The following is a 12983-nucleotide window of genomic DNA, read 5'->3' as shown; positions in this document are numbered from 1 at the left end:
GGTGTACGAATTAAAAAGGCAAAAGCTAGCAAAGACTACTTAGCTCATCTGATTTAGCCATTTCTCCTTAGATTTTACTTGGGTATTGTGAGGTCTTTATTCAAGATCAACATCCTAGATTAAGACAGCTAATCATGGTTTAAAAAGATCAAATTTGATCAAGCGGAACATCATCTTTCATATATACTTGATAGACTTCCCACCTTATAGTGCCTTTCCCTTTACATTATTTTCTATAACAATAATTTTCTCTCATATCGTGAATGATACCATATTCAACACAAAAATTGAGACCGCATGGACAGTAAAATTCATCTCTCTATTGTATATATATCCAAAATTTCTTTGATAATTTTTTAATATCGAACTTTGATTTCAACGACCAACGCTTCTAAAAATTTTAACTCACTTTGAAGCACTAAGAATTATCAAGCTCTATATAGGAAAAAGACCCACGTTCAATTCAGTCTTAACAACTTTTGCAATAAGGTTATGTTTGGTTCGGTGGAATTCTTAATCCTTTTGAGACTATTCTGGTCGGAATAAAAATTCCCGCATTTGTTTGCATCTGGAATGGGAATAGTGATTCTAGAGGATAATCACTATCTTGCCCTCAGCTCAGTCCTCCCCCGCCAACTTTGCTCCACTGTCGCTGCCTCTCGAGCTCCACCTCTAACGAAGGCTTCCATCATTCATGGCCGGTCTCAAGGCACGAAGCTGCCAGATCCGAACTCAGGAAGTCATATTTGACCTAGGAGAACAAGATCGGGGGATGAACCCAGGTCTCGCGATCCCAGGCCTAATGAGAAGACGGCCAATGTAGAGAGGGAGGGTGCAATTTGGATCTCGAGGGAGAGGGACGAGAGGCGACGGCGGAGGTCGCCATTGGCGGAGGAGCAGGGTCAGGATTTGAGTGGGAAAGGGGGGAGGGGGGACTGACTTTCTGATCTTCTTAATGCCCTCAATTATGGAACTTGTCGTCGCCCGGTACAGATACCGAATGAAGATGATGATGGAAGAAGGTTGTCACTGAGAGTAGGCCTAGGATTGCGATCTCTAGCTCTGGCTTACTACCTCGCACATGGTGAAGAAAGTACTGTTCCTCCTCTTTACGAAGAAGATAAACAATATCTTTATTTTTATTTAATATATTATTTCAGCTGTGTATTATTTTCTTTATTTTTTGTCATCTAATATGAAGAGGGGTATTTCTATCTTTTCATTGTGTATTTTCGATTTTCGCTATTTTTTTATTCTCTCCAACCAAACAAATTGAATTTAATCAAAATTTCAATTATATTTCCTCTCAATTCTAATCCTTGTTTATTTTATTTTGCATCAATTTCATTCCTGCGAACCAAACGTACCATAAGTATAGCTTGGACATACCACTAAGGTCCGGTGGCCTGGTGTGGTAACAGTTTAGGAAAATTGTCCTACCCTCCTCGAGAGTTGCCTCTTATAGAACCACAATTCTCTTAAGATTAATTGTCTGTTGCATGTGCCGGAAAAATCTGTAGGAGGATCCAAATGAACTCGGGTGGTTACCACTAGCGTCTTGAGAGGAGAGGCTCTACTTTGGTGAAGGTAATTATGCCGATCAAATAACGGTGTCATCCATATTCCACACCCCAATATATATAAATATATATATATATATATAAACAAAACACGAGCTGAATTTTCATGTCGCCGCATAAGAAACAAAGTTTTCTCGCATTACCATGTCATCATTATCTGTATTAAGGAAATTTTTCTATTCTTTATCGAGATAATATACTTATATAGTTTGTCCTTTATATTCACAGTATTTTCTTATTTACTATTAAGGCAAGTGAATGCATACTAGAATATACAATATTATTTTAATTTAAGTAGATTTTGTTTTGTTCTTCATTTTTTCTGGCCAATGTTGTTTGTGTTTATACTATATATAGATATTATAGTAAAATATTATAATATAAAGGAAAGGAATTTTTAATTAATTACAAGGAAATAATTAATATATATATATATCTTATCTCCAAAAAATTAGATTATAAGAATATTATTAAATATGTACGGTATAACGTTATTTACTGATTTGAGGTTAAGAATAAAATAATCCATATATAGTGATTCCTATTATGTTCTCTTAATTCATAGTATAAAATCATGTTAATTGTGTGATCTATAATTTCAAAAGTATATTATATATATATATATATATATATATATATAGTTTAAATGGTATCATATACACGGTAACAAAACCGAATTTAAATAATTACTTAATCAATATTGAACTCTTTGTATACATATTTGAAGTGAAATGAGGTAAAAGATTAACTTAAATTAATATATGAAATACACAAAGTCGAAAGAAAAAAAAAAGTAATTTAGTTAGCCATATATCTCTAGACCCATTGATTTATAACATTTTTCTCTACCAAAATAGTTTTAAAAAAATTATTTTTTAGTTCCCTGTAACGCACAAGTGTTCATATAGTTTTTTCAAAAAAGAAAAAAAAAAAAGGAAAAGCTTGGGCATTAATAGTATGAAAGATAAAATAAGATAAAGCCACGTTATTTTCTTAGTGGCACTTGACGATAAAATTATCGTCTTTTTTTCGGTTGAAAAATTATATCGTCCTTTTAATTATTAGGGAAGGAATCCCTAAAATTATATCGTCCTTCTACCATCCATTTGGATCGAGAGAAACGAAGGGAAAGGGCTATCCAAGCAAACTCTGTATTTTTTGGGTTGAAATGGTTTCTCTTTTTTTTTTTATCATGGAAACCATGAATATAGTATAATAAAATGAAAATTTTATTCATTGTATTAGGCTCAAGGCCTCCTTTGTAAGCAAAATGAAAAATCCTAAATATATCTAATAAAGGACATGAATAATCTCACCGAAGTATTAAATTTGAGACATGTTGATCATCAAACGAGATCGTACGTCACTGCATTATATGGTATTTTTAATTGAAATAGTCCTTTTAATCAACAAACAAGATAACACGATCTTTTGACCCCCTTTTTCAAGTAGAAGGCACGACAAGATACCAAATAATTGCCCGACGATCTTCAAGAAAGCCCAAAAGGATTAGCACTAAATTAAGACACAAAAGCAAAGAAAGAGTTTGAGCATTCAAATGCAATTAATTTGCACACGAAAACATGAATTAAAAAGGTGATTAAATTTGTTGACCCACACAATATATTTATGTTTTCAATTTCGGCAATCATATCTTCAAACTCTGTAATATAGCCATCATTTCCTCTTGCATGTCTCCTCTGAGCAGACGAGGCATCTCTGTCCCCCCAAAAATCACATTAAAAAAATTACAAGTGACTTTGTCTTCTAATGGAGGCATCAACCCTCGTATCATGGGAATCTTCCTTAGTCAAATTTCACATCTCCCAAACTGCTCATGGTCTTGGATAAACAATGTCGCGTAATTGTCCCTGAAGGCTCCAGAAACTCCTCGCGTAATTTAGGTCATCGATCTTAATTCCAGTGAAGAAACCACTATAACTCGATGTTTTGCCCCCCGAAAAAAGTTCGATCCACGCACTTGTCTTGCGTGTGTTTGGATACATTGCGGGGAGGGGAGTTTACAGCCCGAGTAGAATGTAATACACTAGAGTGATTGGAAGGGCTATCAACATCCCGAAAATCACCCTACGAGAATCATAAAGATAAAAAGCATCGTCATTCATCAATCTAATAAATTTTGCCCAAATATGTATCGCATATATCGATTTTGATGTTCAGTGAAATTCTTTGTATACTCACCCGGTGCTGAGAATGGCCGGATGAACGTTGTATTCTTTGGCGAACACGAAAGGGACGATTCCTTGTGGAAGTGCAGCCTATAATAAATTAACCCAAGGAAAATAAATTAGGGACCATGTCTAATCAAGAACTTTCAGCATGTTTATTTAGATGTTTGGGTGATGAGAGATGAATGCATACGTACTTGAACAATGGCTATGTGAAGGAGGGTTCCGCGTAAGCCGATGGCGATGGAAGCAGCGGCCATCACTGCTGGACCGGTTAGGAACCTCACAGCCATTGTAAATGCGGCAACGGAATTCCCACAGGCGATTATCTTCGGCTGGAGGGCCATGAATATACCTGCATGCGTATATCGCTGATAGGGATTACACTCCTTTTAACTCTGGGAATTTATTGCGGTAGACATAAAAACCGACCGGAATAGTTTGGTTTCCTGAATCAATGATCCAAAGATAATTCGATTATGAGCATTGCAGCCCCTAATACCGAAACTAAATACATGAATTATTAGCACATGAATTTACACTGCATGTCTTATCAGTCATTATAACGTTATCATGATCAATCTCTAACTGCTTCCACTGAACTTGACATGCAATATGGCATCTCTAACCCCCAACTGATACTCACCGACCCTCCGACTTCTACTTGAGATTATGAGGCCTAACCCCACCTTGTCGGGGGTAGGTCCCTTTCCATCTTTTCCTTTGAAAAAAGAAAATAAATCGAATTGATAATAATTAATCATCCCTTGTTCCGATTGCTTTGACCGACTTGATTACCCTCATGGAGAGCGATCTATCACCAAAGCGCGGAAGGTCAGCAGGAGTCGGCTTACATGCACAATCCCCTGTTGAGTATGCCCACCAGCATACCTTGCTAGCTTCCATACTTCCATAACCCAGGTCTTTTCGATCAAGCACATATTCCAGTTTCACCAAATTGCTTTACTTTGGATTAGTGAAGTCAGTGTCCCATTTTTAGTTTAACCGTAGGAAAAAGGGATTAACTTCAATTACAGACCCTTTGAAACCTCTTTTGCTAATACTACATCTGAAATGGACGTGAGTAGACATAAGCATCAATCAACCATGTGATCCGTAAGATCCTATTCGACATGGAGAATTTGTACCCTCGATCAACCATGAAAGATCGAATGATAAAAGCAACGGCTGGAAGTTAAAGGAACATAGTGCATGCATATGAACATGTCATTGTCCAATGATTTCCATGCACACATTGGTGTTTGTTTGTGGACCACATTCATTAATTTATATGACCTACGTCCACAAGCATCATGGGAGGTCTTTCCATTGTACTCATATATGACTGATATTCAGTGAATAAATTAAAAGGAAGAGGAGACAGTATTCAATTATACTCAAGAGCCTTTGTCCCAAAAGAACTTCCAAATACTGATTTTGATTGAGTATACTCACCTAAGCTGAACATTGCCATCCCCAAGCCAGCATCTGACAGTATGGAGATTGACTTCTCTACTATTTTGGGCATCCCCACATGCCACCTGGCAAAAAATTATTAGACCCCAAAAAATCAACATTATCCAAATAGTCATCGAACAATCTCATGTCATTTTAAACAGTTTAATACGAACTATTAACAGTAACTCTGGTTATGTTCATCACATTGTTTTGTTTGTACGATGAGGCACACGATGTTGCATCAATCGTATTCTTACCGGAAAGCAATGAGGGACCAAGCAACGCCAATCAGGCTGGAGTAAGTGTTGGGGTTGCGGATGAGCTTCCGCCAAACCATGATCAAGATCAGCCTGGTCATGACACTCGTTGGTGGCATTTGCTTTCTGGCGCCGGGTTCAGGGTGTGGTCCAGCGATGGAGTCGGCAACCAGCTTGTTGAGTCCATTAGCGTGGCCGTGCTTCCTTTCCCCAACATCATCCTCTGCCTCCAGTTTGCTCACAAAGCTGATGTCCTCAGCATCGCACCCAGCAGTTTCCGGAGCATCTTCGCATCAGTAGAAACAGAAATGGGAGTCGTTTAATCCTAATTACCAAACAATTATCAATCACTCAATTGAAATTTTATTCATAATCCGTACTTTTGCTGTCACCATTAGGAGGATTGTCATTAACGATCATCCTAATCTCCTTGGCACCTTGATCGGCCCGACCAGATTGCTCCAATGGGCTGACTTCGGACCCGCCGAACACATGGAGCCCACCACCCTCCGACACTGGTGAAGCACTCGAGCTCCACACGAACATGTGCAGCTCCTTGGCATCATAATTGGCCTTGCCGCTGTTCACAGACGGTTGCAGTGGCTGGTGCTGGTGGTGGTTTTTGCTGACCTTGGCGGTGGCAGTAGATATATCAGGGCTCAGGCCCGGGTGCGATGTTGGCCCCGGTTGGGCAGAGTAAAACCCAAACCTCGGAGAAGTACAGTTCTCATCGAAGCTCGAGGGCCTTGGGGTTGTGGACGAACCAAAGTTAGAGAGCCTCGAAGGTACCCCGCCCCCCATGGAGTAGAAGTCAGAATTGTTGAAGTTGGACCCTCTAGGGGTCAGATTCCTCGACGAGCTGAGGCTATAAATCTCGACGCCAGTGAGGTTCGATGGGCGGGGTGTCAGGCCTGAGAACGACGTTCTTGGGCCTAGGCCATATGACCGTCTCGAGCTGGCACAGATGGATTTCCTCACTGTGACATGGAGCTTTCCGTCCTCCCTGACCTCGGCATCCGTCTCCAGATATTCCCTGCCGTCAAGGGACACAACATCGGACTCGACCTTGAAGGAGACTATAGCGGCTGCGGACTCGGGGAACTGCTCCATGATCAGCATCCTGGCGCCGCGGTATTCGAAGAGAAAGAGAAGAAGAGTGTACCAGATTATACACTGCAGCACGACGACCTGGACCATCAGGCTGCCTGCGTAGGTGCCATACATGGCAATGAGCAACGGGATCCCCATGACGAGGGTGTTGGGGAGGGTCGAAAGGGAGAAGATCGTAATGGCCCAGTCAAGGCTCCCAGCCCGGGAGAAGCAGGCCCAGAGGAAGAGGAAGACGAGCATCACGAGCTTCTGCAGGGTGTCGGCGGCGATGAACCGGTAGTTCATAGTGTAAGGATCGTTCTGGGATATGAAGTGGAACGAGAGGAGTGGGACAGCAAAGATGGCCACGAAGCGGTTGATGCCAGAGCACTGGTCAGGGGAAAAGATTCCCCACCACCGGACCGAGCCGTACGCCAGGATCATGGCCACATAGAGCGGCACCACCGCAGTCAGGACAGTGTATAGGTCGTGCCACGTGATCATGGCTATGAGGACTTTGCGCGAGAGGATTGGATTTGATTGATGTTCTTGAGGATGTACGTTAGATTTGTTGTGGGAGAGGAATTGTAATTTGGGGCATTAGCGAGTGTTTATATGAAAAGGAAAGAGTTTGGCAATGAACTGTGGGAGCTGGAAGGAAGACAGTTCTGTTTTCTCTGCCTTGATAACTTTAACATGGGTCCCAGTGCTTCGATATAATTTTAGTATTGGTCGCATCGGATGCTCCATTTAATGAATTAAATCGATCTTACTGCACAAAATATATGACTATGAGTGATACGAAAAGAAATGTGGGTCTTCCCCGATTTCTGGAATCAACTATATGTAATCGGTCTTGTCCACTAAATATGGAAGACAATCTGCCCGGGTTGTTTAGGAGTGACCTTATGGCCATTTTTCATCAGGCTACTCATGAGATTGCTTCCTGAAGATCCTCCAAAATGGGGTATAGAGGTTCCAATAAAATCTCCAAAGAGAAGCTTTTTGATGCCGCTCGAAGGTACCCGATCGGCATAAGTGAGAGCAAATGTTGGTGTGGGATCTCAAGGTTGGCGAAAATGAACAAATAGGAGAGATGGCTTCTAGGCATGTAATCGCTTTCCTTAAGGCTTTATTCGCCTCCACCAATAGTGTGCAATCGGGATCTCTACTAATAAACCTCCAAGATACAAAGAAGCCGATGATCAATTGCGTCTTGCATTGACGAACTCAATCCTTGAACACATGCAGATGTTAAAAGGACCACGGAATCTCACTCTAAGTCTTCTGCAGCAAATCGAGAACGAGAGTGGTTTTAGAAAGATGATATAAAGTGGGGAGGCAAGAGCATCTTTTTAAAACCGCTCTCGTTCTCGATTTGCTGCGGAAGACTTAGAGTGAGATTTAGTGGTCCTGTTAACATCTGCATGTGTTCAATGTAGATGCCCCTTCGGGTAAAGAGAGATGACTTTACGTTTGAAAGGATATAAGTAGTTATTTAACTGTCTTTCTAGGCACATTTTGTTGTAAAAAAACCCATCTCTCACAACTTGGTACCATAACTTTTATTATTTACACATTTTCCCTACTTTTCTAATATTATAATAATTGTGGGACTACTTCAAATTAACGAAGTTTGAAAATTTCCCTACCATTTTCAAACCTTCAGTAATCCTGGAATCTCATGCATAAATGCAGGTGTCTTTTGATTGAACCTCCACTTAGTGAATTCATGCTCAAACTAATCTGAATGGCATGGTAGGTAAGCTTTGAACCAGCGATCCTTTCTAACTAGTCTCGTAATCAATCACTCGCGAGATTACTACACCTCCAAGTGCTCATAATTATATTGACACTTTAAAGGCCATGTGTCTGTATCCTTTTCGTAAACTGAGAGCTAAGCCCTAGTTCGAAGCGACGCCACTTCACACGAAGCGACGCCACTTCACACTTACATAGGTGGACTCTATCAGAAGTGCCCCGTTAGGTCCATTAAGAGCATTTTGCTCAACCTTCCCTTTCATTACGGAAAAACCAAGCACTTTGATTGGGATGGATATCTTTCAAAATATTATAGTGCTTAAAATCATCTATATGACAGGCTTTGCCTCATTGAACTCAATACTCAGCATTGTACCGAGCATTAAGTCAAGATGCACCATTGATGATTTTAAAATATGGGCTTAACCCTATCCCCCTTTAAAATTCTTTGAATTGAATCTCTTGCAAGTCCTCCAATTAACATGTCGATCATATTTTGCCTCGATCGAGAAATTCAAATATTATTGCTCGATTAAAAATGAGTCGCCTGGCACAATATGCCTTAAACCAATATTTAAGGAGACCATGTACCAACGAAACCATTTCATTTGTGAGAACTTTGATTCTCAAACGAACATTAGTCTCACCATAAAATATTGCCAATATATAATATATAACAATTCCTTGCCCTCTTGGGAATTTGTTGTACACGCAATTCCATTAATCATTTTGATTAACACATATTTAGCATTATGCTACACCATTCTGTTGCATGTACATTTTGTAATAACATTCTCTAGCTTGTCGTGCTTCATTGGGAGATATTAAATTTTCCGATGCTAGACATTATAATTTCTCAACCTAATTTAGGTCGTCGGTAATGCTTTTGGTTGAAACTATAACAAATTTTTGCATAGACAAGCAATAGAAAAATGCACAAAAGAATCAACAATTAGCACATCATGCAGAATAACTTACTTTGCTATAGTTCTCAAATCAATAATAATAATTCAATATTCACTACAAAATCGACATAAGTGCTAGACTTCCAATCATCTCTCTAGGTAAAGGTTGCTCATCACCTGTCAGCACCCAATTTCGGTCCATCGGCTCCAGGGGGGCAAAATTATCATTTTTCTATTTATCACCTTTTTAAAAAAAAAATTACTGTTCCGGGCAGTCCGGGCAGCGGCAACCGGCTGCCCGTGATCTGGCTGGCCGCCCAAAACAGGAAATCGCGGATTTCCGCGATTTCCTCCCCAAATTAGCCGAAATCTCAACCAAAAATTGCAATTAAAGGGGGGGGGGGAAATCGAAGTCGATGGGGACACAACAGAACCCACGGAGAAAAAAGGAGAAATTGGCTCTCGTTTCGGGATTTTGGCAAATAGTTGCCCGATCGGAACAACGCCGGAAAACTGTGAAATCGCCTTGATTCCGACTGTCCCGGCCATCAGTGAAGCCCAGATCGGAGCCGGCGTGACCCAGGCGGTGCTCAGACCCCTCACCCGATCCTTTTCGCGTCGTCGTCGCTGCGTCCAACAGCCGGAACCGCCGCTCGCAGCCGATCGGCGCCGCCAGCACCACCCTCCTCCGGAGCTCCTCACTGACGGGCTTCGGCTCATTATTTCTCTGTTGCAGGACCAGCCCAGTCGGCCCAGTCTGCCAACCTCGGCCCAGCTATCCTTCCGCAGCGCAAGCCTTCGTCCGGCCCGAGTTGCTCCAGACCAGCCCACTCCTTTCGGGTGGTTTCTCCTTCGGACCGGCCGACCGATCTGATCCGATCCGACCCGACCCATTCGTCCGGCAGCTTTCGTATATTACAGAAACGCCCCCAAACTTTTGGGTTAGGTAAAATCTCAACTTAGCGGCATGTTTAGGGCTTTATATTAAATATCATGCTTGCTTGAATGATGATGACATGAAATAATTCCTTGTTGGTTGCATAGATTATCACAATTATGCCGAATCCGATTATTCTAACTTTCTAATTTGTTTCATTCTAGTCATGCAACGAATTTTCATATTTTTCAATCCTGCCCAAATTCCCAAATCAATTTTAAACCAGTCCCATGACATTTTCGATATTTTCATCACGTCCCTAATTTTTTTTCAGAATCAAATACTGCTCCAGCAAACTTTTGCATTTGTTTCAATTCAGTCCCTGGAGCATTTATTAATTTTTTTAAAATCAGCCCTAAATTTCAAAATTCATTTCAAACATACTCTGGGCTATTTCATTATTTCTAGCACATCCTCCGAATTTTTCAGAATTTAAAATCACCCCGGTAAACTTTTCAATTTGTTTCAATTTTGTCCCTGCAACATTTATTCATTTTAAAACCAGCCCTGAATTTCAAAAAATTAATTTTAAATAAACCCTAGCCCATTTTATACTTTCCCGAACATTCTCCAAATTTTATAGAATTTAAAAAAATCATTCTTCAAATTTTTTTTGATTTGTTTCAGTTTAGTCCTTGAGACATTTTTCCGTTACTTTATCAGTCTTTATTATTCTACATTATGTTGTTCGATCTTTATGCAAATTTTTCGAGATGACTGGAAATTAGAGTTTATCGGGCGATCTATTATTGATCGTTTCTACGGCTTGAAACCCAAAAAAAAATAAAATAAAGCATTCAGCAGATTTTAATTAAACTTAATGATTTCACCAATCGGGTAAACGGGACGTTCATTTGACTAATTAATTCACTCGACCTTAATAATTTTGCACGAATTGGTAATTAATCGGAAATACGCGTCAATAAATTGCAAATACGTGTTGACGCCTTCTTTTCAAAATTCGCAAATTTCATACTAAAATCTAAGACTCGTGATCCGATGTGACATGGACTTCTGGGAAGAACTTGCATGTTTTGACTCGAGGCCTCCTAATTTTAGGTAACTCAAGTCGGGGTGTGGAAGTCCTTTTTAGATCACTTCCGGATAGATTGACCGTTTCTTTGACTTTTTGGGGTTCTCGTATAACCCTAGAAGAATCAGGGAATCAGTCAACGCCGGTCACAGGCCGAGGTGGCCCGCATTGCGCAGTCTCTCTCTTTTCAAAAATAAATTTTCTATACAAAGGCAAAAAAAGGCGTATTTACAATTTATTGTTATCTATGCATGATCTTGGGTAGTTAGATCGGGAATAACGGTTTAAGATACCAACATTTGACTTAATCGCATACTCGGCCTAATAGAAAACAGAATGGGGATAGCGGGCTAGGCACTAGGCTATAGGATTCTCGTGTCAAAATCCACATTCTATAATAACCTATCATAATCAAAGTGTCACGATACATAACATTTTAAAATCAACCCACACATTCGAGACTTGATCACGGACACACACAGTCTGTCAGGTCCGGTAAATGATGCTGAATGCTACATGCCATTCCCCTTTTGCTTTTTGCTTGTTTTAGGGTAGGATTTGTATGCCAAGATATCTCGATTAATAATCAATTAATTCACGTAAATTTGGTGATAACAAAACCCCATTGATTGTTTATTTGAGCTTGCTTGTCACATCTTTTGCACTTGATTGTTATGCGGATCGAGCCCGATCCTTTAGGACTCGATTCACATTGGCTCCAACGCCCATAACCGTCGATCACGGGGTCCAATGCCCTTATACACCGAGTGTGCACTTTAATTTCAATTTCAGTCTTTTCAAACCACACGGTGAGCACGAGTGGAATAATAACCGAATGTGAACCAACCGGGATCCAATTGTTATAATTTGTATTTCATTTATTTGAGAGAACAATGTGAGGATTTATGTTGTATGTTTATTCATGTAAGAATCCCGGTCGGAGAGCAGACGGTCGGAGTGTTTCTTCGAATTTACGGTGTCAAAACGCGTAAGATGAGCGAAACTTAATTAAGCGGTAATTATATAAAATGGCAAGCCTAGACAAGCTAGAGTACCGATAGGGCATGCGAGATATAGGCTCGCATGTAACAGAACCCCCGAATTCGAAACCTTGGGTTTCGCAGACCATATGCCTTAGCAATTAGGTGTATTCCGTACCCCTAGACCTGGGTAACTTGCCGGCCCTCGACCTTCGAGTCATAAAATGGCAAGTGGTGACTCCTTCTCACGTGCGTCCGTTGCGCGTCCCCGGGAAGGTGAATACTCCCAAGCCGCGTTGCATTTAGGCGCGCGCATGCGTGACTCGACGAGACGAAATTCAGGTGCGCACATCACCAATTAATTCAGATTGAGCAAAATATATATATATATATATATATATATACACGTACAAGTATTTATTTGTACAATACATGACATTAATCGCGGCACAAAATTCTAATTTTTTTTCTTTAATAATTCTTCATACAATGGTAACCTGCCATTTGCAGTTAACCAACTTAAAAGCATATGAACACACAGCTTTGATAATCGAACAAGAACGGAAATTAACTTTCATGCCATATGGTCATCCTTCAGGCATATACATCACAAAAAAGCAAGTAGAGATTTATTTATTTATTTATTTTGATGCAATTATCCCATGCATTGCAATGAGCGATAAAGTTGAAATCACGGCCTTCCACATAGTCCCTACACATGTCATGTTGACGACACAAGAACACGTCGTGTCAAGATTGGCCTCGTTCTTGGAGTCAAATGTTACTTTCTTATG

General features: G+C 40.3%; 1 protein-coding gene across 3 annotated transcripts; it reads right to left on the bottom strand.

Moving 5' to 3' along the window:
- Nucleotides 1–3077: 3077 nt before the first annotated feature.
- LOC116211784 (auxin efflux carrier component 3-like) lies at nucleotides 3078–7230 on the bottom strand. 3 transcript variants are annotated; one of them, XM_031546298.1, is made up of 7 exons: nucleotides 6647–7227; nucleotides 5865–6517; nucleotides 5485–5770; nucleotides 5225–5310; nucleotides 3967–4124; nucleotides 3783–3859; nucleotides 3078–3668 (listed from the first exon to the last, which is right to left on the bottom strand). In XM_031546298.1, the coding sequence occupies exons 1-7, from the start codon at nucleotides 7075–7077 to the stop codon at nucleotides 3602–3604; spliced, it is 1758 nt and encodes a 585-aa protein (XP_031402158.1). In that variant the 5' UTR covers nucleotides 7078–7227; the 3' UTR covers nucleotides 3078–3601. The 3 variants fall into 3 exon arrangements, with proteins under 3 accessions (XP_031402158.1, XP_031402157.1, XP_031402159.1); XM_031546297.1 differs by having other exon boundaries at nucleotides 5865–7227; XM_031546299.1 differs by lacking the exons at nucleotides 3078–3668; nucleotides 3783–3859 and having other exon boundaries at nucleotides 4084–4218; nucleotides 5865–7230.
- Nucleotides 7231–12983: the final 5753 nt, after the last annotated feature.

The sequence above is a fragment of the Punica granatum genome, chromosome 6, assembly GCF_007655135.1.
Source record: "Punica granatum isolate Tunisia-2019 chromosome 6, ASM765513v2, whole genome shotgun sequence".
Taxonomy (NCBI): Eukaryota; Viridiplantae; Streptophyta; class Magnoliopsida; order Myrtales; family Lythraceae; genus Punica; species Punica granatum.
This window is presented reverse-complemented; position numbering and strand designations above follow the sequence as displayed.